The sequence below is a fragment of the Anopheles ziemanni genome, chromosome 3, assembly GCF_943734765.1.
Source record: "Anopheles ziemanni chromosome 3, idAnoZiCoDA_A2_x.2, whole genome shotgun sequence".
In the NCBI taxonomy this organism is placed as follows: domain Eukaryota; kingdom Metazoa; phylum Arthropoda; class Insecta; order Diptera; family Culicidae; genus Anopheles; species Anopheles ziemanni.
The window spans coordinates 85,944,722-85,970,404 of NC_080706.1; the positions used below are offsets into that span (position 1 = coordinate 85,944,722).

A 25,683-nucleotide genomic window follows, 5' to 3' on the forward strand; every position below is an offset into this window, starting at 1 on the left:
CAGCGGATTGTGAATCAATCAAGATAGAGAGGTTTGACTTGCGATGGGTTAATGTTTCTTGGAAAGATTTTTTGAACATTTTTTCACCTTTGCTTGATCGTTCTGTTGGAGGCTGTGAATTTGTTTTTATTTGGATGGGCATATGTCGGATAAAATTAAATCTAAATCAAATGATTTTAAACTATTGTTAAGTTCACTAAAACTTTAATAAGTGGCTTTAGTATTATTTCCTTACACTTCCTTCCATTTGTAACACCTTGCAACCTACCCATTTTGTCCATCCACATGCACGATTCTCACAGTGGGTCTGGATCACCCGGAACGTCACCTTCATCGCCCTCATCAGCAGAAACGGAGCGGACGCACGCTCAGTATAATCTGCTTCCATGCACAAGCAGCTCCTTAACGAACTGTTATCACAATCTAAGGCTCCTGCTCACGACAAACGAGATGAGATACGTTCGGCGGAATCGGAATCGATTTTCCTACCACCCTTGCGGCTTTCCTCCGGCACCACGGCAAGGTGTTGTATGCAAAAACGCAAATACGCGCGCGCTCGCACACCGGGAGAACATTGTTGCAACGGGATTGCAGGCACCCTCTCATGAATGGGCCACCCAGTTGTCGTAACGAGCGCAGTTGGACTTCGATGGGGGATAAATCATCAACACCACCACTCCTGGTAACCAGCCCCGACAGCTATTCCTCTACTCCTCCTCCACCTTCTCCAACCAGTCGATCGTCACAAGGAGCCGGAGAGCGATTTTCTTTTATTAAACGGTTTTAATGAATGTGATCAATTTGTTGTTGGCTGGCGATGCAAAACGCACTCGGGAGTGAGTGCTCCGGAGGGCTAGACACCCGCTTTTGCGGTTCGATGGCGAGTAGTAGTTTGGAGGATACGATTAAGCTGCCTCCTGTGCGATCTGCCGAGATTATCTTACACCGAGGCGATTACCCGGAGCGCCCCGTCCGGTTCCTTCGGTTTCGACGGTGGCCATTTCTTTCTGGTGCACTCATTTCCACTCCCATCCGCTGTGCGATCCAGCGAGCGGAGTCTGCTCGGGGTGGTCGTTAAGAAAATCCCGGGCCTGGTTAGTGGTGCCGGTTCCCAGACGATGAATAAATGCACCAATAAAACGGAAATTAATATCTCCGGTTGAAGTTCAAGCGTGTTTTCATATTTGTTACCCGTAAGTGATGGCAATGTGGCGTTATTTATGCTTTATTTTCATTCTTCGGGTGTCACATGCAGCCGCACCAGCCTGGCGTGGTAATGGTCCAGGGAGTGTTTATACTATTTCTTTCCTTCTTTTCATCCAACATTTATTTTTTTATACATATTTGCAACCGAGAATGTGAGAATTGGCAATTGAAACTGGTTTAATAAATCCTTCTTGCATTGGTTGAGACATGAAAAGGTCCTTTCGCAGCAGCAGACGAAAAGTTATGATTAGCATTCCAAAAGAAATAACTATTGATCACGAAATCTTATTTTCAGTGCAAAAAATGACATTTTGTTTCAGAAAAGTAAAATAGTTTTTAATAAATGTTTATTATCGATACCTAAAATATGTTAATATTTTATAAAAACTTTCAATTGACCTGGAAAACTTTTTATCCAGATAAATAGAGTTGGATTTGAATATTTTCAACACAGATTGATCCCTCTGTGTTCATTAAGAGGCTTAAGAAATAGTATAATGATTTTCAGGAGTGGGTTTATTGTTGTTTTATATTATTTTTTCATATTGATTCTAATTTCCTGTTGAGTTATTCCAGATATCGTTTACTTCTCAAATTGTTCAGAAAATTATACTCTAAAATGTAACACATGTTTAGTAACTGTGTTGAAATATGAACAGTATTGAAAAAATACGGTAAAATAAGGTTGTTTTTCTCACCTTGTTAAGTGAGTTTTTTTAATATGGCGTAAAACACTAATACAAAACTAGCTTTTACATTATAAGTTTTATAGATTTAAAGGTAACGCTGTAATAATATTCTGTATTAAGGATGATAAATGATATGTTGAAAAATCACGCCATGCAAAATATCTTATTTCTTTGATGAACTTATACCTTATAAATAGCCGCTAATTGTCACAGCTTGCCTCTTTCAAAGATCTTAGGGTGAGACTTTTGACGGACGAAAGCAGACGACCAAGGGCCATGGGACTCACCTCGTCCGGAACCTTTGCGCTGTGAACCCTTTATCCTAGTTCACCTTCCAAGAAGCCCAAGTGTCCGGAAAAGTGTGAATTTGAAGCGGTCATCCGTGGAAACAATTGAATTCCATTCCGTTCCGCTGAACCCTTCTCACCGTCCCAACCGGCTTGTCCACGGTTGGGGATGACGAAAAAGCCATAAAAACGCGCGAACAAAAAAACGATACCATCAAAATAGAACAGTCATGACTTTAAAACAAAACGGCCCGACCACGGTCTGACCCGGTTAGGCACGGTTTACCGAAATTATTTCTATTGTTTCTCACCGGGAAGCAAGGTTCAAGGTTTCGGCAGATAGATTCCTTCGTTTTATTGACACATTCTCGAGAAGAAACGATACGCGAACCATCGCCACCAGCGAACCACAGTGCAACGTTCGAGGAAGGCGAAAATGAAATATTTCCTCACCGGCCATTATTCATTTTTGACTCAACGGTTCCGAAGGGATTGTGAAGTAGCAGAAAAAAGTACTGCCCATGCAACAAGGGAAACGGCGAACGGACGGATCAGCCTGTTGCGTTCGGCCCCGGTCCGACAATTCCGGTGACCATAAATCTCAGAACTTCTCGAGCTCTCGAAGATCCTGACCGGGTCCTGCTGAAGCCCACTGAGTTCGAAAAAGCAGCGGGTGCAGTTCGTTTCAGCACCAGGATTCAGCACCATATTCTCCCCGGTTTCCCCGGTCTGAACGAAGAACGGAGGTGGATGAAAAAGTTGACTAAGAAACCCCCAGCCGGAGTGGAGTCGCCGATGAGACGCGGGTTGTTATGTTTTAATTAAGAAGTTATCTGACGATGGCCAAACGCGGGAACTCTTGCTCCGCCAGTTGAAGTGAATGTGCGCTAAGTGAGGAAAAAGCTCCTAGACGAGTTCGTTTGCAAGGGGGTTTTAATGCATTTGGGATATTTTAAACGAAAGCAAATTAAAGTTGCATATGCTCTTAATGTAGTAAAGATGCTTTTTTTTTATACCATATCGGCTGAATTTATAGCAGTTCACAATTTAAAAAATATTCAACACACTTGAAAAAAAAAAATGATATCGTGGGTTAACATGTATTGCTATAAAATTATTCGTCAAATTTTTAACATTCATTGCAATGATTTTAACTGTGATTGATGTAGTATGAAAATGCATTTAATTTCTATTTTGGTAATAAATTGCATTGCAATCAGTTGCTGACTCTTCAAATGCCCAAAGATTTCCTGTTATTTAGCATACTCTATATATTGAGAATAGTCCATGAATTATAGTGACTCACGATCACAATTTTGGGCATATTTACTTTTTATACTGTGATTAGATTTTTATTTTTCATGTTCGAAAACTATTTTGTATAAATGATCGTTATTTTAAAACTCAAAACTACCTGAACAAGGTTCGGTACCAAAAATAATACAATCAACAGACGAATCTTGGATCTTTTTTTACAAACGAAGAAGAACGTTAAAGAGAAGGTAGTTGAAGAGAAGGGTAGATGAAGAAGGTTCATTCTTTTCAAAACTAACCATATCTTACACAGTACAATGATAGAAGAGAGCATAAAAAATTTATCTCTGATATGAATAATTGTGAAACCCATATATGCTTGACGTGATACCGAAAGTGTTATTTTTTTATTAAGATAGTAAAAGTCAAATATGATAAATGACAAGTGACTTGTTGATCACTTTTCCAAACGATTGTCCGAACGATTTCTTTATTATAATATTTTTCCCAATGTCGCCATTCAAATTGATTCGATGAAAAAACACCTGTCCAGCTCTCTTCGGACAAATTTGCAAACAAAATCGTGCCTTTGAAGGGTCGCGGAAACCCTAGCAAGCTTTCACAATAAATCAATCATGCTCAAGGGTTTCGGCATTTAAAAGTGGTTACGCCTTGCCCAGCGAAGGAAAACCCCGCGCCTGGGAGATTCTTCATTAATCAGCCTTCAGAGCCCAGGCTTAAGCTAGCGGATTGACGTGCTTTCGATTTCATCCAAATCATTCAATTTGCTGGAGTGTCTTGTGAGCTAATAATTAATCACCACCGCAATGCACCCGGGGCTGAGGGTGCGTGTGTGTGTGTGTGCGAAATCAATTTTTCTCCACCGGGGCTGGGATGAGATTTCATCGATTTTCAATTAAGTCGTAATCGGTTTCGCGTTGGGAGTACTTTCCTTTTTTTTGTAATCTTTTACTTACCTCACGGCGCTCGCCAAGTAGAGTTGTTTTATATTTTCCAACCATTTTGCTTCGTTCGCAAAAGACCAATGGACCGATCTTCCGTTTGGTTCCGTCATTTCCACCCACCGCATTTCCCTTTGAGTGTCTTAGGATGCGGGCCGGTTTTTCCGCGGCGCAACAAGAGAAACCTCGACCGGCAAGTGTAATGTGGGTAATGAAAATATTTTATAATTAATCACACGCCGCCCAGGCTGCGAGGCAATCGCTGCTGGCTTAATCCACCCTCGCACTTTTGCGGCGTGCGAACTCATCCCCATCCCCATCCGTTGGATCATCTTCGTCATCTTCAGCGGGCCAGTAATTTATTCAAAGCAAGTGCGGCCTCAAGTCTTTAAATTAAGCCAAGATTTACGACCCCTTCTCGTCCGAAGACGCGAGCGCGCGCGCAATCCGCCACGCATTCTGTGGTTTTGCCGTCTTACATTTCGATCGTTACTAGTAGTGTTTCTTCTGCATTTGCGTGTTTGTGTAATTTTCCTTAACTCACTCCCATCGAAAGGCAGGGATACCACACCATCCTCCGGGCGGTAGTTTTTCGGCGGGCATTAATTTGTTGTAGCCGAAAGTGAATTTTAAATCCATTCTTTTGTCGTCGCCATCCTCAAAAACCGAGTCACAAAACACACAATCCCAACCTTTTTCGATGGTGTCCGCCGGTGGACAGCAAATTATTTTCGGTTGCCGCGTATTCGTAAGAGAATGAATCAAATGAATTCAAATCGTTTCCGTACCACGGCCGGCATCTAGCATTCCTCCCCACCGCACCCGAAAGAAAAACCCCCATTCCTTTGCGGCGGACTTTTCAAGCATAAATGTTACACTCTCACGCAAATCGGTTCAACTCTTTCATGGTGCTCGGAGACTTTAGTTACACTTTTTTTTCTTACTTCTTTGTCGCGTTTGGTTGTAAAGTGTTCTTTTTTACGATTTTTCTTAAAGTGAAGAGTTTTCGGTTGAATGCAAACTGAAACGAGAAAGACATAAACGGCTAGCGAGTGTGTGTGTTGGTGTTTTAAGTGGTTTCTGAACGCCCCGGATTGTTTGGTTTGTAAACATGGCGCCGCAATGGATCGCGGCGACATTGTCACCGGTGACATTCATGGTTGTCGACTTTAGTGCAAGAGTGGTCGAGTGCGGGGTGGACATTAGAACTCGCGAGTTAGTAATCCACCACCGTAGGAGCATGTGTAGTATTTCACGGTGATTTATTGCGAGCGTATTTACATAATTGCAGATGATATTGAACAACGTTTGTGGCATCATTTTTCGAGCTGTTTTGAGATTTGTTGTTGATTTTCGCAGGTAAATAGAAACAAGAAAGTGGGAGATAATTAACGGATTCCGCTTCAACGGTTTTGCTCGTCAAAAGACCCAGGCACGCGCTTGATTTGATTATCTTTTGGCTTCAAATCATTGAACTTTTAAATGTAGGTGTAACTCACTAATTTATACAGAAAAAAACAGATTGACTTGTCCTATAAATGTATAGAATTAGAAACCAAAACAAAATTTTATTAATCCTCTTGTGGTTAAAGAGGCTAAAACTTAATCTTCGTAGAAAATCTACGGTTGAAGCAACTGCTATGATGTAATTGTTGCATTTCCATCATTCTAAACCGGAAAATGTAAGATATTTGCAATTTATTTTCAAATGTACGAAACAGTAAATCATTGAAATGACCATCGGGGTTATAATAGTTACGAATTCAATCCTTAAAATAGTGAGATATGTAAACACTAGAAATTGAAAGTAGTTTGAGTATTTGTATGTGTTTAAATTTTACTTCAGTGTGTTTCAAAACTATTTCGCTTAATCTTCTTCTTCTTGGCTGTGTTGTTGGTCAAGCCTGCCCTGTTTTTAAGGGCTTATTAGACTATCTCCCTTTGTGTACAGAGATAGTAAGTCCTCTCGTACAGGGGAGGGTCTGGCCTCGGTTAGAATTCGAACACACGCCTCGAGCGGTCAATTTACTAACCGGCTCTACCGCCATTTATCATGTATAGTATAAATGGTTATTCATTGAAACTAAACTTGCAAAATGTGTCCTCTATGGTCTTGTGCATTGCCGTAATCAGTCAAATTTGACTGGACGTGGACGAAACGACACTTTTAGCCATTTGGGAACACATTTCAATAAAAATACTAACCAACAGAATCCTTACATAAAAACTGTGGCTGTAAGTTTTCTTTTCGCAATTGTTGCACGACGCACAGTATAATGTTCAGTGTATACTAATTTCACACTAATATATGAATATTTTCCCGTTGGAATATAGATAGAGCGGGGCCTAAATGGGATACTTGAAAGACAAATACTGAATCGAAAAGAAAGTAGGTTGTGGTGAAAAAGAAAGAGAAATGATCGAAATCGAAAGAACTAGTATGGTAACTGATAACATAAAAAATGAAGTAAATTGGGATAATGAAAATGTATTGAATGGTGTAACTATTTATAGATGTTGTACAATTGCGTCAAGTTGGGAAGCCCTGACCGATAATAAACGTTGACAACAAACCCAATTCATGCACATTCTATGAAACAAAAATACTTGCAAACATCAACGACTGCAAATTTAGCGCCTTTGAGTAAAGTGGTGTTATCAAACATTAAGTGCAGCTGCGCGGAAGTCGTTATCACTATCGTTGCTTTTGCGTCCGTTGTGTTAGAGTTAACGGGAGTAAATGTCAGGGAAGAAGAACCCTTTCGCTATTCAACATCTCATCAAAGGGCTTTCTTCTCAGAAAAACTTATAACTTCCAATTTAAAATTGAAAATAATTGTACACCAATGCAATGAAAATGAATCGAGCAGCTTAAATACTTAGTTCAATTGACTGATTGCAATTTTCCACATTCTACCTTTCCTTTCTTTCGAGTTATACACCCCTGCATTCCTTCATATAAAAGCATCTCCAAATCATGAAGCCGACTATAGTTTCAGTGAAGTCTCAAGCATTCTGCAACAAGATAATTTCGCTACCAACCATGTTTACCAACGTGCGCCTCTTTAGTCTATTTTGTGGAATAGTGTTATTCTGGCATTCTTCGGCAAGTTCAGCTACTATTTCGGTGACGGATTCTTCAGATAACTCGGTCGGTGGATATGGATTCGAAGTGATGATGGCCAAGCTGGACTTTCTTCAGTACAAGTTGTACCAGATCGAGCTCGGATTGAAGGAGCGCGACGAAGAGGTGAAGGAAAAGCTGAAGAAACTCGAGGACTCGATAGACGGCATACAGTGGGAGATCCATCGGCACGATCGAGATGCTGGACACAACTTAACTGTGCTGAAGGCACATTCCCAGCAGATCCTCGCTCAACAAACAGCGTGTGCTAGCCACGAACAAATGCGGAAGGAGATCGCACAACTCAGTGCAAATACAACGCGGTTTATGCAAAATCCGCTGTGGTACGTACAGAAAAGCTCATTCAAATCGTGCAAGGAGGCACCGGCAAACGTATCAGGTGTCTACTTGATCCAGCTGAGTGACAACGAATCTCCTTTCGATGCGTTTTGTGAGCAGAATAGCTTCGGCGGCGGATGGTTGGTGATTCAGTATCGCTACGACGGATCCCTCGACTTCTATCGAAACTGGACAGAGTACCAAAAAGGATTCGGAAGCGTAGATCGAGAGCACTGGCTTGGATTAGAACGGATTCACCAGCTGACATCGCGTCGACAGCACGAGCTACTGATAGAACTGAAGGATTTCAATGGAACTTATAAATTTGCCCGTTATACAAACTTCACGGTTGGTACCGAATACGAGCAATACGTTTTAAACAATTTGGGAACTTATACTGGTACAGCGGGAGATTCACTGAACCGTCATGAAGGTATGAAATTTTCAACATTTGATAGAGATAATGACGAGAACAGTGACAATTGTGCGAAAATGCGTAATGGTGCGTTGTGGTACGAGAACTGTGCTGATTTCAATCTAAATGGACTATACTTGAACAAAACTGATACTGAAACAATGAGTTGGTATTATTTCGAAAAAGATTACCGTGGATTGGCATACTCTAAAATGATGATCCGTGAAGTTTGAAGATATCAACCTACTTTCTTTCTTCCAAACCCTAGAATGCATTTTGCATGACAAACATGAAGCTGCCTGAACCGTTAATAAGAATTGGTTGACAGAATAAAAGTAACAATATTATCTCACAAATCTTTGCTCGCTGTGAAATCCGACCAGTGGGACGCGGGTACGTTTGAGCACGGCGTTAAATAAAAAGTTCAGTAAAGTTTTATGAAGTTAACGTTAAAGTGTCAGCACTTAAAATAAACCGTGTGTCATTTGGAGCAAAAAAACACCTATATTAAAAGATATTTCGGGGAAACAAGTGTAAAGACTGGAAATCTGCATCAAATTATGTAAAGCATCTTAAAATTTTTTTTACTTAGAATGGAACTTTTGAATTTGTAGCTTTTTAAACTATGCGAAAATACAAAATATATCCGTTGGTTTGTATATTTTCATATGACTGAACAATTTTAAGGTATCGTTTTACTTTTTTTTATATCTTTTACGTTTATTAAGTTCGATTGTCGCATTCCTGCTTCGAGCTCGGAACACATGTTGCATTTTTCTCTTCTCTCTTGCAATTTTAACAGTTTTGAAGCAGGCTAGTTGAACGCTGTTTTTCAACACAAAACTCCGATCTTTTCACATTGGAATGCGGTATTCATCGGTGAGTTTTCTTAATTTTTCTTCATTCAAAGGCCAAATCATTTTCCAGCAACTTTGCGGTACACTTTTGATCTCTTAAATTCATCTTATAATGTTCAACATTTGAAGCATCTTTAAGGCACATCTTCAACATTGTGATGATCCTTCGCGTTCTCCTGCATTTAATGTACTTCACAGCAGCACCCTTGGCACTCCTTTGACCGCTGAAGACCGCTTACTGTGCCACCACACCGGGTTTTGCCACGCAGAAGTTCACTTTCGTTCCACCACGAGACGTTTCTCACCTTCCCCGGCAAGCATCAACAGTTTCGAGCTGCTGACGGAACTTCGCTTTCGCTTTAGGAACCCGAAAACCTAAAACCACTTGCCCGACGATGGCCCCACCCGACGGAACCGGCCCTAAATCCAGGCAACATCATTTCCGTGGCAGCTGGGGGTGCGCGATCACCCGGCACTTGCTACTGCTTTCCGATTTCACGGCCATTGAGCGGCGCATTCGGGGCTGCGTGTCGCTGGGAAACAATCGAATTGACTCATTTCCGCCTTCGTTCGTCGGTCAAGAGACCAAAGCGCTGGGGCTGAAGTTTTCTCCCCTGGTGCGAGGATGAAAGAAATGAAATGGGCTACGTTTTCCCTCCAATATTGTCATTTTCATCAATCCTCGCCGACGGGGAGCGCTACTCACCGACCGCCCCGGGAAAGCGGCAACTCGATTTTTGGGTTTCGATCGAAAAATGCACACGGCAGAGAGAGCGAGAGAGATGGCAATGGAAAAACCTTTTCATCCCGAAACCATTTCACCTGCACGTGGGAATGAATTGAGGAACTGCACATTTGCGTCCGTAATATCCCAAAAACAGAAATCTCTTGCTCCCTTTGGGACTGCATTCCGGTAGCTGTGGAAATTCCAGTGCACATGTTTTCCTCAAAGAACGGGTCGACAATCTTTTTCGCCTCACCATGTGACTGAATGCAAATTAGATGCACCGGCAGTGTGGCTAGTAAGGAAAGCAGCAAAAGAAATTGAGAAACTAGCAAAAACAAGACAACACTAGCACAAAGAAAGCACGTTTGTTTTGCGAGTTGTTGTAGGACGCGAAAGCAGCAGTGGAGGGGCGGAGGTAAAAGTTGGCGAAAAACAAAGCGAACGAAATGACTCTTCCGGGAGCGCAAGGATGGAAAATGTGTTTTCTTTCTGCGATGTGCACGCCATGATGCAACTCGGAATTGGCAGAGGTTGAAGGCAAAGGCAAGCGCAAAAAATGGAGTAACGAACCGATTCACGATGGCCGTGATTGCATGGTAATGTGCGCTCGCGCTTGCACTAAACGACAACGGTTATGTCGGCAAACGTAGGACACCAGACGGGCACCGAGCGGCCGGCAACAGATCGGGGCGAGGCAGCGACGTTCACGTTTTTGGTCGATAAAGTTAAATCTTAAATATGATATTACGTTTCATGGCGCTCGTAATGGCGTTCGGGGTTTCTTTTTTCTTTAAGTAGAGCACCGAGCTGGAGAAGAAGACCCTTTTCCCAACGCCAGTTGGTTTTTCCTGCTTGTCGGCGTCGTTCTTCGCCGAGCGACTGTTTTGGAGGGTGTTGCGTCAACTGTGAAGTTGTGAAGTCGGCTACCGATGTGCCATGCTGGGAATCGGTTCAAACCATAAGCTGCAAATCGGTGACGTTAATATTTTCTTCTGCAGAATTTACATGGCGAGCGAGCGAAATTGCATCATAACGAAGGCTCATGAAAGTTGAGCAGAGCACTCAATTACAGATTACATTTCACTTGAAATGTGTTTTTAAAAACGAATGCAAGTGCTGCAGTTGATGCCCATTTTTTTTTACTTTACTATCAAAAATGCAATAGAGGTAATTTAAGAAAAATGTGAGGTCCAAATTATCCATGAAACAAACATAATTATGAAAACTTTTCAAGATACCTTAACACCTGTTGTGGAATATATGAAAATCGTAGACTTGAATTCCAACTGAAAAAGTTCTCTCCCTTGAACGAAAGTCCTCATACGGTAGGCAAAGCCTTACATGCCAAAACAACACACAATTTTAACAAAAGCTGCAGAAACAAATTAAAAGCAGATAATCGTGTGTTTCGGAAATTAGTATTTCACTGAAGCTAAAATCTTACTCTATGATTTAAGAAATTGTTGTATTTTGGTGCAAAAGACCAGAACGAAGGCATCACTCTGACGTGTGAAATCAAGTCCCTTTTTATTTTAAGCAGATTGCTTTCCACGACCAAATTGTTTGTTTAAAAAGCTGCAGGCATTCACACTAGCTTGATAAAAAATCGCATACATTTAAAATCTTTCACAAACCCACATCGCTGCATGCATCGATTTCCATTCTCATGGCCATCTTCGATTCAACGATTTCACAGCACGATCCGTCGGTGCGGCGATCTTTGCAATTTGTTCGAAAATAAACCCGATGCATTTGCGTTGTTTCTTCGGCTGCGGCTCAAATTAATGCACCCTCCGAACGGTAGCAGTGTATCGAATTCCGGCGGCATTTTTCTTCGCCGCATCATTGCATCACTGCACGATTCAGATCCATCCGATCCGAACCGAGGCCGTGCACTTCAACGCTCCGGGATAACGATCGATAAAGACGCACGGGACGGGCGAAGTAGAAAAGGGCGACGCAAAAAAAAGTATAATGGAAAGATCGTCCCGTCGTCGTCGTCGTCGTCGGGAGATCACGCTCACGATTAGCACTCCGCGGTCGTTATGGATCTTCGACTATTTGCTATTCATTCCGCGTTTCGCGAAGCTATTTTCCTGCCGATTGCCAAACACGGGCAAACACGGCGGGAAACGCCAGCATCCATCGTGCGATCCATCGCCACGCGGAAGGAAAACACATAAAAAAATTGCTCCAAGAATGGCCTACACACACACAGCGAGTATAAACGACACGACACGACTTTGAATGGGCTATCATACGCCAAGAAGCTGGGCTTTTTTCTTTTGCCCTATTCCTAAGGCCCTTTGCCACTTCGGCTGTCATTATTATCATTATAATTGGCCAGCCCTCAGTTCCGCTAGAGGAGCCGTGTTTTTTTCCTTGCTTACCGTTCTTCTTAAGTATTCTTTTCATGACTCCCTGGAACTTCGGCGATCGCGGGAGTGGAAGGATTTTTCTTTTCCAAGCGCCAGGGGTCGGTAAAATGCGATAACAAGCTTTCGACCGGGCGAACTCGCCAAACGCAAACTTCAATTAGAATTCATCTTGTTCATCGCGAGGGTTTTCCCTTGGAGTATTCCCGTTTTTTCCCACCAGGACCGGATAAAGTTCGCAGAAGGTGGCCAAGAAAAGAAGCCTGTTCGTGGTAACTTCCTCCCGGTCGCGCTGTGGCTCATTTTTCGTAGCAAAAGCTTGAAAGAAAAGAAACCCAAAGTGACTTCTGTTGCCGGTGCCGTAATGAGATGTACTTTATTCATCTCCAATTTGCAGCATTACCGGAATGAGCCTCGTTCGACGGAGAATCAGCCGGACCGAGCGGATAAATCTCACCGTTCACTCGTCGGCTTTCGGGCGAAAAACCCGTCAGGCATCGGCCTCTGATGGCTACCGTTTAAGCATCCTCCGTAGGTGGCGGTGGCTCGGCCTGCCGGAAGGGCGGCCCGGCTGGGATGTTCAAATGGAATAAATTCCGATAAAATAAGTCAATAAATTATAGAGTGTGCGCCCTTTCCGCCCCGCTTTGGCGCTTGACAAGAAAGCGGTGAATCGAAACGAACGGACCCTTCGCCCGCGCAGCCCGTTCGGAAGCGTTTAACTCTTTAAGACACCGCCTCGCCCCACCGCCAGAGGGACACCGCGTGGTGCGGCGTGGAATCAGAAACAGAAGTCCGACGTTTTCCGCCCACGGCAATGGCCACGCAAGCAGCAGATGGACACTTTTGCATATTTATGTATTTATATGCTCGCCAAAACCCGGCCGCCAGCCGAAAGAGTGGGTGGACATTCGACAACGGCAGACACGATGCTGCCACCGGCATACACACACAGACACGCACGCAGATGCACGGGCCCTTTATCCAGGCGGAGAGTGTCGGCCAGTCGAGCGATAAATAAATTAGGTGCTGATGCATTGGAATTAATTAACTAATTAATTATGCCGATTCGGACGGTGCCGATGCGCGGCGCTCTGCACACGGAATGTGATAATGTGGAGCATAATGTGTCATCTTTCTTAATGTGTTTTACGCTTTTGTTTCGATCTGTCGTCCTCGGTTTATGTCCACTCGATGGTTGGAAGAAAAAGAGTTAAAAATCAATGAAGCAAATGACAAAAAACTGCAACTATTAATTGAAACATCAATAATGGACAGTAAAACATTTAAAACTTGTCCATCAATATAAGTTGCTATTTTTAACTTTTGAATAAAATTAGATTTATAGCGATACAATCTGATGTAGTCTTTTAAGATTAAATAAACATGTTGCCAATGCTTTACTGTCGTAGAAACAATGCATATTCATAATGTGCTATGATCTAAGCTAGTGATGACCTTACTATCTAAAGAAATCACGTAATACATCAAAAGTAAAAATTAGTTTGAAATTGCAATGATTGAAATTGAAAAAAACAATGAAACAAACACCAATCAATCTGTATGCATCAAACCACATACTTACCACAAAAACACGCACTTGATAACGCATCAACTGCTCAAGTTCAAACAAAATAACTGAATCATGGAATCAATTAACAGCACCATTTAAAACAAGCGTTTTAATCTTCCTTTGTTCCCTTCGTTCTCGTTCAACCGTTCCCAAAATCAAACCGAATCAAACCGCATCTGACCGCATTGAGATGCAAATTTTAGCTAAAGTTTCGAACCGTTTTAGCCCCTCGAGCTCTTTCTCGCTGGCACAAGACATTCCACTGCAGACCAAAAAGGCAGCTCCCTGTGTTTACATTACGCTTTCACCTCAAGACGGAAAAGGTGGAAGGGAGCGAAAAACAGAAATGAAAACGAAACTAATCGCTCAGCTCTCGATCATTCCGCTGCGGGGATGCGATCAAAGATTTCGAAGACTTATTCCCCCGTTCCGAGCGTGGAAACCGTCCGGAAAGCCTTGGTTCATACTTAATAATGTTCCGGCCGAAATGAAGTGCGTAGTCGACGTCGTCGTGGTCGTCATCGTTGTCTTGGGCATTGGCACTCGTGAAAGCCGCCACGGAACACAACCGGAACCCCGGGAAACACCGCCGGTTCGTTCCGGGCGTGTAACGGGTTCACAATCATCATAACTCGCTTTTCGGTACCGGTGGGAAATGATTTGTCAAAAATTAATTTGTGAGTTACAGGGTACGCTTTGCTACCCCACCCTCCTATCCTCTCTCCTCATTCCCTTCCGCTTTGTGGGCCTTTTCCTATGTGCACGTACCTTCGAGGGTTGATTTATTGCAAACAGATTTCCCAAACATGGCCTTCGATGGCCGTGGAATCGTTTCGGAGACGAAACTCAACCTTGCGATGCCAATGCGCGTTCCTTCCCCAGTTGTTGTGATTTTCTTTTCCATTTCTTACTTTCGTTCCATTTCGATCGACCCTTTGCTCAGGGGCACCGGTTCCCGAAAATCATCTCCCCACGAAAACCCGTGGCAGGGCGCAACCCGCGATGCACGATACAAAATGCTAATGGAGGTAAGCCTTTCTGCCGATGCTGAATTTCCTGGGCCGGGCCTGGCTCGTCCGTCCAGCAGCACACGCGCGCGTCATGCGTTATAATAAACTTCACGGGAAAGGAAAGGAAGCTGCTGCTCCACCGTCACGGAGCCATCGGAGCCGTCCGGGTAAGTGGAAGTGCATTAGAGACTGACACCGTGTTGTTGTTGGCACAAAACGAGCCGCGACTGCTCGGAAGGTGGCAAGCAGAAGCAGAAGAAAACGGCCTGCTTGGCCAACCCTCCAAAAACCCGTTCCCGAAGCGAGAGATCAGCCGATGGGGAGCGAGAGCGGGGATACCCGGACAGATACCGAGCATAAACTGACTGCTGTTATTCTTACTCATCAGCATCATCAACGAGTAAACATCAATTTCACGATCAGAAACGATCATAATCATAAAGAACGAGCCGGAGCGAATGTCCGTGATTTCACATCTCCCGAAGTCCCCAGGTTTCCCTCACACACAGGTCCGCAGAGAGGAGTGGTGTCTGGACTTGAGGTTCCGAGCTCGTTATTTCGTTAGCACAAGGCACCAAACGCCGAACTCCATGGGTCGTGGAAAAACCGCGTGGCGCGGAGATCGTCGTGCGGCCCTTTTTACATACGTCTTCGTGGTTTGAAATGCTGCCGTTTGTTTTTCGATTTCGTTTCGATTTCATGCTCCACTTTTCGCCCGCCTCCTTCGGTGCCAATTCTAGCGAGATGGCAGCATGCTTTAGCGTCGCTGGGTTTTGTAGCAACGTACGTTTCATTTTGCCACAGGAAGAGCACCCGGAGAGGTAATAATTATGCTGGCAAAAAGTAACACAAACATGCATGAATCATATCAATAACAATAAGGTATGAGTCCGAATGGGCAGAAAGTGAAATTTATTGGGCTCTAAACGTATAATGAAAATTAAAGGCGGTCGTATTTTTCTTGCTTCAGTTGTGAGGAATGTTAAATAGATGGAAGCGGATGGAACACATGTTTTGCGGGTTTAATTAGCATTTTAGGATTCCTTGCTCGAAACATAGTCATGATACATCGAGTAACACGAAAGTTTTTATAGATATTTAAAAGTAAAATAAAAAAACAATATTTAAAAACCTAGAAGATGATAAAAAATATGACAAAAAGTATTTAGTAGTCTATATTATTGAAAAACATTCCTCCAAAACATCCAGAAAATGTGAACATTTGTGAACATAAACTGCAATATTAAGTGTTTTTCCTTGAAATTAAAATTTAACGATAGAAAACGAAAATTGAAATGAAAATGTATCAAAACAAGCAAACATCGACACTCAGATTAAAAGTATACAATTTCTTGCTTGATTAAATTTATTACTTCATGTGTTTCTTTCTTAGATCTTTTTAGCATATTCTCGTTATAGAATCGGGTTGCCACAAATACTCTACAAGGTTAAGTTATAGTTATTATAAGAGTGTCGATAATAAATTCAACTTACCAATGCCTATGTCCCTTAATTCTAAATTCTTCAAGAGTTTCTTAAAACTGTTGTGGAAAACCCGTTTTGATTATTGGAATACAAACTTTATTAACATTGCATGGTTTAAATTCCTTACTAAACAAGCATTTTGCAATCTTTTTAAGGTTGAAGTAGTTAAACGATTTACCTTACGTCAAGGCTCTCAACGAAATGATCTTTAAAAAGGGGTTCAGAACAATTTCATTTCACCTTAACTCAACTGACCCCATCGGTCCTGCGCTTTTTCTTCCCATTCCGTTTTCCCCGACCCTTTCAAGCCAACTTGAGTCTCACCCACAATACACAAAAAATGGGGCCATGTTTGTTGAACCACTGCTTCCAAAGCGTGGTGTACTTACCCTATCCGTGGCCTATCCTTCGTGGCGGGAACAGAAAAAGGAGACAAAAAAGATGACCAACCCAGGTTGCGAAGAGGCGATAAAACAGACTCCATCCCCGGTGCGGCACGATCGGAGTCCCAACCGTCCGTGCGAAGGTCAAGCCCCGCCGAAGAGACGCAGTGGTCCAGTATCACCACCGTCATCATCAACGGCAGCATCTTAGGCGTCTAAGGTTCGGGGGCTTCATTCAAGGATGAAGAAGGAGGCAAACAGCGAAAGAGAAAGAACGGTGTGGGGGGGGAGAAGCCTCCATAGGAAAAGAGTGTTGGATAAATAAAGGCATACCCGAGAGGATCCACCCTGATGGCTGGAATACCTGAGGTTCGTCGAGGGTGGTAGTGGTGGTGATGGGTCGGGAGGATGGAATAAATCTCGATAATTTAAGAAACTAGCCCGCCAGAATTGGTACACCGCAGCGCACGCCAATCATGCCGTCGGCCGCCTACAAAACCCGACCGAAAGAGCACGGGAAGGTCCCGGATGCCATTCCGGCATCACCTCGCCCGCGTGCGACTCCGTGATGGACAGAGGGCAAGTAAACAAAACACCGGCGCCCGGCTCCGGGACCCTCGTTCTCACCGATCGGGTCCAACCCTTGGGCCGCGGCCGATAATTTACGAGACTCGACCCGGCCTTCCTTTGCGAAGAAGATGAGGTCCACGAAGAGCACGACAACGACGACGACGACGACGAGGATGATGATGGTGATGAGGAAAATGCTGGTTGTGATGCTGCAGCGAGTCGCTCTAGCTTCCCCACGAACCCTCCATACCTTCATCTTCCTTACCACTCCACCGGACAGGAAAATGACTCCCTCTCGGAAACGATCCAGCACTCGACTCCTCCACAGCGAAACTCGTACTGCGTTTGCGACCACGATCCCGCGAAAGGTATTTCGGACCTCCGCCGACAAACAACGAACCATCATCATCATCATCACCATCATCCCGGGGGCCATGGTCATCCCCAACCAACAACAACCCGCAACAACCAGCGAACGAAACATAGAGGAGGAGAGCAGGAGGAGCAGGAAAAAAGAAAAGTCAAACACTGAAATTATGTTTCATTTTTCGTGAATTCAAAATTGTATTTCATTCGGTTCGTTTTTCGTGTGTTTTTCGGGGTTTTTTTCTGTTTTCTGTTTTACGTTACCATTTTGTATTTCTTCACAATTTTTACCCTCTCCGCTGCCATTTCATTCACCTTTTCTTTTACTACTCTTCTCTCTACATCCCTTTTCGCCGCGTTCTTCCTGTACCTTCCACGCTCAACGCGCGCGCACGTTGTTTTGTAATAAATTATTATCTTCTAGTCGAAAATGTACAAATTGGAGCGAGTTTATAGATGCCTTCGTGAGTTTTGCGTCTCTGTTGTTGTGTTTGTGCGTTTTTTCTTCCTTTTGGGGTGTAAAATCTGTGTTTGAGTGTGAGTGTTTACTGTTTGGGGTTTTTGTGCCATTGTTTGCCGTTGTATCTAATTTTCATTCTCTCTTGTGTGTTACATAATTTTGGGTTTCCCTAATCTTTTTCTCTTTCTCTCTCTCTCTCTTTCTCTATTACTTTCCATTGAATTATTGACTGTTTATATTTCTCTAGATCGTTATTTCTCAGCTTCGCCTTCGGGGGCTTTTCATCTGGATTCTGGTTGGTAACTTGTTAATTTACATTAAGTTTGTGTTTCCTGTAAGTCTTTCCTCTGTCTATGGCAAAGTATTTATTCAACATTCTTCTTTTATTTCTGTTTTTATAATGTTTTCCTCTATTTTGGTCGACAACACTTTCCTTTATTTGTTATTTCGTTTTGTCTTGTTCCGCTTCAAAATGGCACCAACTCAACATCACCAGGTGGAATAACATTTTACATATTGTGACTCTGCAATATTACTATTTTAAGTTTACGCAATCGGTTAATACAATCATGGAAGAGATGCACAGAAAATACATTTACACACCCAAATACACACAGAGACTCGGTGTTACGTTTTTGTGTTTTGACTTCGAGCTGCGCTTTCGTGCTGGTGGAGTTTTACTGTTTTGTTTAGCTATTTTTCGACCACGAATTGTAATAAAAACAAACAAACAATACTTTTACCAACTCTAACGGCCGGTGTCGACGAGTAGAGTTCCTTCTTCTCCTAACTTAAGAATAATTAGTGCGTTAATATGTACGTGTGAGTGTGTGTAAGTCTGCTCAAATTACGCCTTCCCCCAGCCCGGGCCGATCCGCTGCCCGTGCCGCAAACCGCACCGGAAGGGGTTGCACGCTGATTGAAGGCCATATAAAAACTAGTATCACGTTCATTTAAGTCATATTTAGTTCTCTCTTCTTCATCTCCACAATACTCGTCGATGATTACCTCAATTACTGTCCTTGTTTGCACTTCTTCATCAACCGCGAGGAAAAAGGAAAAGGTGCTTTTCCAATTTCCGCCTATTGACTCTCCTTCCTTTGCCTATACAAATCGTTGAGCGCGAAATTTATCATTAATGTTTTCTTGTTTTTTGTTTTCTAATGTACTTTGTAACCTAAAGGAGAAAAATATTTGGCAAATAAGAGCAGTTGCGCAAAAAACGGGAATAACATACAGCGTATCGTCTTTTAACTGTTTTCATGTGGTTTTTTGTTTTGTTTTCTTCAGCTTCGCATTACTTATCTCTCCGCTCCGTCCGGTTCCCTCTTTTCTTGGGTTGGTTGTTTTCTTCCCGTCTCTTCTCTTTCCTTCCTCCCCTCGTTAGCGGTGGATCTGTGGTCTGTGTGAACTATTATCTAGAATCGTGACCACTCGGTCGCTTCGAACGGTGGTGGGCCACCATCGTAGGAAAAATTAGAGAAGCGGAACCACATTCTCTCCACATCATTCCGGCCCCGTGCCTTCCTTCTCTGTCCGCGCGCGGGGGAGGAAGGATGTGACCTCCATCATCCATCATCACATACAAACACACGCACGCCCATTCGAACACGCATTAACCAAGAAAAAGACGAGCGAGCAAACGTGGCCGAAAGGAGAGATCGTCGTTAACAGTAGAGTGAAGGGGTTGTGAAGTGGCGTGGTTTCCACCCTTCGGTTTTGCTCCGTTTTCCCTACCCTTTTCCACCCTCTAGGCGGAATCAATCGTAATCGTAATCGTAATCGTAATTGTAATCGTTAATATATAAAACTAAAAATCAACAAAATTGACTGCCTTTGTATAGCGTTGACTTGTTCAACAGACCGTGAGTGTCGTGTGACTATCTGACGTAGTTTAACCATTAGTTGGACCTTTTACCGAGCCAGTCTCTGTTTGCAAATAACGTTTACGTTTCGCACCATCGGCGGCGAATGCTATACTATATCTATGTACACCCATCATGCGCACCTGCAGTTCGGTTTTCAGGAGGCGTAGGCAAACCCTTTATCTTACACGAAATAAGCTCTTCCGTTGCGCCCCATCTGGGGCGTCTCGGGTATCGTGGAGTACACGTGTCCAAGCGAGGCACTGGAGCGGCTCATGTTGTAGTGCTGGCTCATCGGAGCCTCGTAGTGTTGCGAGGAGGCCGACGACGACTCGTCCTCGGTGTTGCAGGTGCTTTGGGAGGGGGTGCTCTGGGGCAGAGCCATCCCGCCCGGATGCTGTCCACCGGCGACGCACGGAGGTCCGCCGGCACCGACCGGCCCACCGCCGATGCCATCCCCGAGCCCCGACGGTGGGCTAATTTTGCACCACTGGTCGAGCGAGGTTGGGGCGGGCGTGTAGCGCAGGTTCGCCGGACTGCGGGTGATGTCACCGAGCTTCGTCGGCGTGCGGTCCTTGGGGATGTCGGGCAGAGCGTACCGCAGCTTGTCCCAGAACTTGCGCTCGCCCCAGCACGCCACGGTGCAGGTCCGGATGAGCAGGTTCATGATGGGGTCCATCGAGACGATTTCGACCGGCGCCGTCAGCACGATGACGATCTTGTGCCGCCTGTGGGCCGGCCGCACGTTCTCGATGACCGACTGGAGCGCCACACGGAACTGCGGCTGGGACCACTCGTTCTGCAGGAAGTTCATCGACACGACGAGCAGCACCTTCCGGGCGGCGTCGGCCGCACTCTGCAGCGAATCGGCCAGGAACGCGCCCGGATGCACGTCCCGATGGTGAAGACACACGGAGTACCCGTGCAGCTGCAGCTCGGCCCCGAGTAACCGTCCCACGAACTCGTTGTCGTGCACACTGTACACCATGTAGCAGTCGTACAGTTTGTCGCCGTCTTCCTCCTTGCGGCCGGCGACGATGATCGGATCCTTGACGAGCCGCACACCGTAGCGGGCGTGTGCCCACAACCGAACGTCCTGTCGGAACACACACGCGAGCGCTACGATCAGCGCCGTACCGATGATGGCCACAACGACGGCGGCCAGCAGCGGAACATAACCACCCCCGATCAACCCATGACCGAGCAGCACCGTCCTATGCACACTCGGCGGGGAATCTCCATCTCCGGCACCTCCATCACCGACTCCATTCGAGCCCATGTCTCCGACGAAGTCCAACCGATTCTCGCAACTTCCGATGGCATCAGCCACCACGCGACTATCGGCGCAGATCATACGCTGCAGGTCGAACGTCCCGGACACACTGCGGATCCAGCGCTGCAGCCGGTGCAGCGAGTCGCAATCGCAACGCCACCGGTTACCCTCCAGCGACACCCGGCTCAACGAACCCGTCTCGCTGGCCGCCGCAAACGCCTGCCACGGGCGGAACTCGCTGATACGGTTGTCGCTCAGGTTGATCACCTCCAGGAACTTGAGGTTCTCGAACGTCCGCTCGCCGACGAAGCCGATCGCGTTATGGTCGAGGTACAGCTCGTTCAGGTTCGTCAGCTGATCGAACTCGAACCCACGCAGCTCGCTGATGAAGTTACCCTCGAGGTGAAGTACCCGCAGGCTCGGGATGCCATTGAACGTCCTGTTGTGCACGTCCCGGATGTTGCTCCCGTTCAGGTAGAGAACCTCCAGCTTCTTCTTGCCGATGAACTGGTGGCTCGCTAGCTGGCGCAGCTCGTTGCCGTCCAGGTAGATGGTGGACGCATCCATCGGGATGTGCTCCGGGACCTCGGTGTAGTCCGCCGTCCCACAGTCCACAATGTTCGTCTTCCACGTGTGATCGTGGTAGCAGCTGCACCGATCCGGGCACGTCATCTTGCAGTCGCAAGCATCAAAATCACAACAATGACACGTGGCGAAGCAGTGCGTTTCGTAGCGGCAGAGAAAGTCGTGCGACCGTAGATCCATCAGGGGACGAATGCTGGCCCCCCGTTCGTGCTCCATCGTGCACATTACCGTGTCCAGGTCCATGACGCGCGGATGCTGCCTCAGATGGGCCAGCTTGTTGATACCCTGCAGCCACTCCATCGTGCAGTCGCAATGGATCGGATTGTCGCCGAGGTAGAACTGGGGCACCTCGCGCGCGTTGTCCACTCGCGTCAGGGCAAGGGCTCCGATCTCCAGCTTGCGGATGTAGTTCCCGTACAGGACCACCTTCACCAGGTCGCGTTTGTTCAGGAACGTACCGGCTGCCACCGTCTCCAGTACGTTGTTGTTGAGGAACAGCGTTTCGATGCCGTCCGGGATGCACTTACTGTCCACCGACGTCAACCGGTTGAACGACACATCGAGCATCTTAATCTGCAGGTTGTTCAGGTCGTAGTAGTTCCCGAGCTCGGAGATATTGTTCTGATGCATATCGAGCCACTCGAGCGACGTCGGGAAGTGGCTGTAGTCGAACACGCGGATTTGGTTATCCGAGACGTTGAGGAACACGAGGGCCGGCAGGGACGTGAACACACCGCTGATGTCCTCCAGCTCGTTGTTGTCCAGCCGAATCGCGCGAATCGTGGGGTTCGAGCTGAACGCCGACTGGTCGATATGGCGGATCTGGTTCGACGCGAGGTTAAGCACGTGCAGCGACGACAGCGTCACGAATGCGTCCCGCGAAATGTTGGTGATGCGGTTCTCAACCAGACGCAAGCCGAGCAGCTGCTCGAGGCCCTCGAAAGACGCATTGTTGACCGCACTGATGCGGTTCTTGCCCAGATCGAGCGACTTCAGGAAGCGAAGCTTGCCGAGCCCCTCGGGAATCTCCGTCAGCCGGTTGTCGTTCAAGTTGAGGTCGTTCAGGTTGGTGAGGTTCTCCAGGGCACGCCCATGGATCGACTCGATGGCGTTCGACTCGATGTACAACTGGTTGAGCACGTACAGCTCCGAGAAGTGGTGCTGTTCGATGCGCTTCAGCCGATTGTGCGATAGCGTCAACGCGACCAGGTTCTTCAGGTCACTGAACGCGTTGTCCGCAATCGATTCGATCGCGTTCGCCTCCAGGTTGAGGATCTGCAGGCTGTACAACTCCCGAAACACGTGCCGGTCGATTTTGGTGAGCGCATTGTGGCTAATCTCGAGCACCACGAGCCGCTTGAGGCCGGCAAACGTATCCCGGTTGATCCACTCCGAGGTCAGCTCGTTGTGCGAGAGGTCGAGAATCTCTAGCCGGTCCAAACCCTCCAGCAGGCCCGGGGCCAACACCGAGAGGGAGTTGTTTTGGAGGTAAATCTGGCGCAACTCTCGGGGGGATTGGAAGGTCTCCGGTGGTAACGCCACCAGCTTGTTGCTGGACATGTTAAGCACCTTCAGTGAGCCGAGTCCAACGAAGGACCGGTCGGCCAGGGACGTTAGGAGGTTGTCCTGTAGCATCAGCACGTTGAGCGAACGGAGCGACGATAGACCGTTGTCCGGTAGGGCAAGCAGATCGTTGTGCGAAAGGTCCAGCACCTCGAGCCCCGTGTTGCACGCCTTCCCGGGAGCAGTAGGACCGTTGCCCCAGTCGGAGAAACCCAGCTGCGAGATGTCGGTGAGCCGGTTCCGCGTGAGATTCAGGTGACGCAGCGAAAACAGCGGGCAGAACACATCCGTGGGCAGACTCCAGATGTTGTTGTCGGCCAGATCGAGCCGCTTCAGCTCGGTCAGCCCGCGGAAGCTTTCCGGGTGGAACTCCAGGTTCATCGCCGACCAGTCGGTGTTGTGCGTCCGCAGCGAGAGCGACCGGAGGTCGCGCAATGTTGCCAGCACCATCGAAGGCACATACTTTATCTTACAGTACTCGATCTTGAGGTCGCGGAGGCGCCGCAGCGAGCCGAGGAAGGCCCCCGAATGGTGACTTCCCTCGAGCGAGCTCTCAAAGAACAGGATGTCGCTGCACTCCAGCTTGAGCGAACTGATCTGTTCGATCTGGTGCGAGCTGAGGTTACGCATCAGCGTGTCCGTGCCACCGATGGTCTTCAGCTTGCAGGACAGCACCGTCGTGACGGTGGCCGGCGTTTCGTCGTCGCCCGTTTCGTCCAGCACCCGCTGCCATTTGCAGCCCCGTGGCGCAATGCCTTCCATTCCGCGAATCAGCGAAGTGGATCGGCCAACAACGACGGTGGAGCTGCAGAACACTCCAACGAGCAGGAGGAGAAGAACGTTTTTGATAGACTCCATTTTGGTACGTTTGGTTTGGGAAGTTCCTTGTTTTTAACGATATTTGCCAATCAACATGAAAACTTTCGAGGGAAATAGCTTGCGGTCCGTGTTTCACTTTAAATACCGTGCATCGACACTTCAGCTTTAATATTAACGATTTTTGCTCAAACTTCTTCTTTCCTTTAAAACTTGTACACAAACACACACTCTCTCATGTGAACCGAATACTTTTCATTCAAATGCACATAATTTTGAAACTTTTTTTCGTTTGCTCTACCGAAAACCGCGGAAACTCAGCACGGAAGCACGTTGTCGTCGGGAAAACCGGTTTAGCATTAGGTGCGTTAGCGGGAGAGGGAAAAGAAAACCCGCGGGTGGTAACGTAACGTGAAAAATGAAACTCGCCGAAAAAAAACAGGGCGCAACAACACAAACGGAGTAGGCTGGTGGTGTTGGCTGTGCTTAAAAACTTTCCACAATTGCTCTCGTCGAGGAGCAGGCTGCGGATCCTTTCGTGTGCCTACTGTTGGCGGTGGTAGTGAGTGTTGTGGTGGTGGTGGTGTTGGTGGAGAAGATTGCCACTGCTGCCGATTGTTGCTGCTGCTGCTGGGACAGTAACGGCAGCATCGTGGGCTTTCGGCTTTACGCGCAACTTCCCAACGGCCGTTCGACAGCCTATTTTTCTTTTTTCAGGCAAGAAAACTCCACACGCGCACCCCGAACAATATCGGTTCACTTTGTACGACACGGTTTCTTCATTATTGCGACCTCGCCATTTTTACTTCCGAATTTTTCTTTTTCACTCTGCTTATACTTTTTTCGTGTACACTTTAAATACGATCGATGCTCCTTTCCGCAAAAGGATTCAATTTTCCGCACACTCACTCAAGCCGAACGGTATTCTCCGTCGAACATGTATACATATATTTTTTCTTTTACTTCATCGAAAATATCCTTCCAGATATTTTAGGCACTCACAACATTCGACACTCGTTCCGATAGCGGGTTTTTTCACAAATTATTTTTCCATCGGCACCAAGTCGTAAAGTTCCACTGCGTTCCGTGCTTCACCGTCTTGCGTAACGGTGCCTTCACGCGACAGGGAACGGTTTTTCCGGCTGTTTTCCTCTGGGGACAAACTCGGGACACCTTATTTTTCACTCTTCGGATTCCCTTCACTTGTGAAATGTTTCTACTGCGTTCTACCGATTGTGTTTTCTTTTTGCCTTTCCTATCGTTTTTCGTATGGGAAACCTATCTTGCCTTGTGTGTCAGCGCGTTGTTGTACGTCTGAAGCGGTTGTTTGGGCGCTATGTGTGTGGGATTTATGTTACGGGACGTGCGTGCGAATGCGTACGTCCTTTCCCGTCGAGGGTCGCTGCTGTAACTAAACTTCGATGGCGACGCAGCGTACCACGAAACCCGTCATCAAAGCGAATCCGGTAGAAAAGCAATCCCGAATAAGAGCTGAGAGT

General features: G+C 46.1%; 2 protein-coding genes across 2 annotated transcripts; one reads left to right on the forward strand and one right to left on the reverse strand.

Annotated features, from left to right (window-relative positions):
* Window positions 1-7,375: 7,375 nt before the first annotated feature.
* LOC131285701 (angiopoietin-4-like) lies at window positions 7,376-12,646 on the forward strand. Its single transcript, XM_058314557.1, has 2 exons — window positions 7,376-8,294; window positions 12,633-12,646. The coding sequence occupies exons 1-2, from the start codon at window positions 7,376-7,378 to the stop codon at window positions 12,644-12,646; spliced, it is 933 nt and encodes a 310-aa protein (XP_058170540.1).
* A 7,485-nt stretch (window positions 12,647-20,131) lies between these two features.
* On the reverse strand, window positions 20,132-24,226 carry LOC131287552 (toll-like receptor Tollo). The gene has a single exon (XM_058316610.1). The coding sequence runs from the start codon at window positions 24,224-24,226 to the stop codon at window positions 20,132-20,134; it is 4,095 nt and encodes a 1,364-aa protein (XP_058172593.1).
* Between the last annotated feature and the right edge of the window lie 1,457 nt (window positions 24,227-25,683).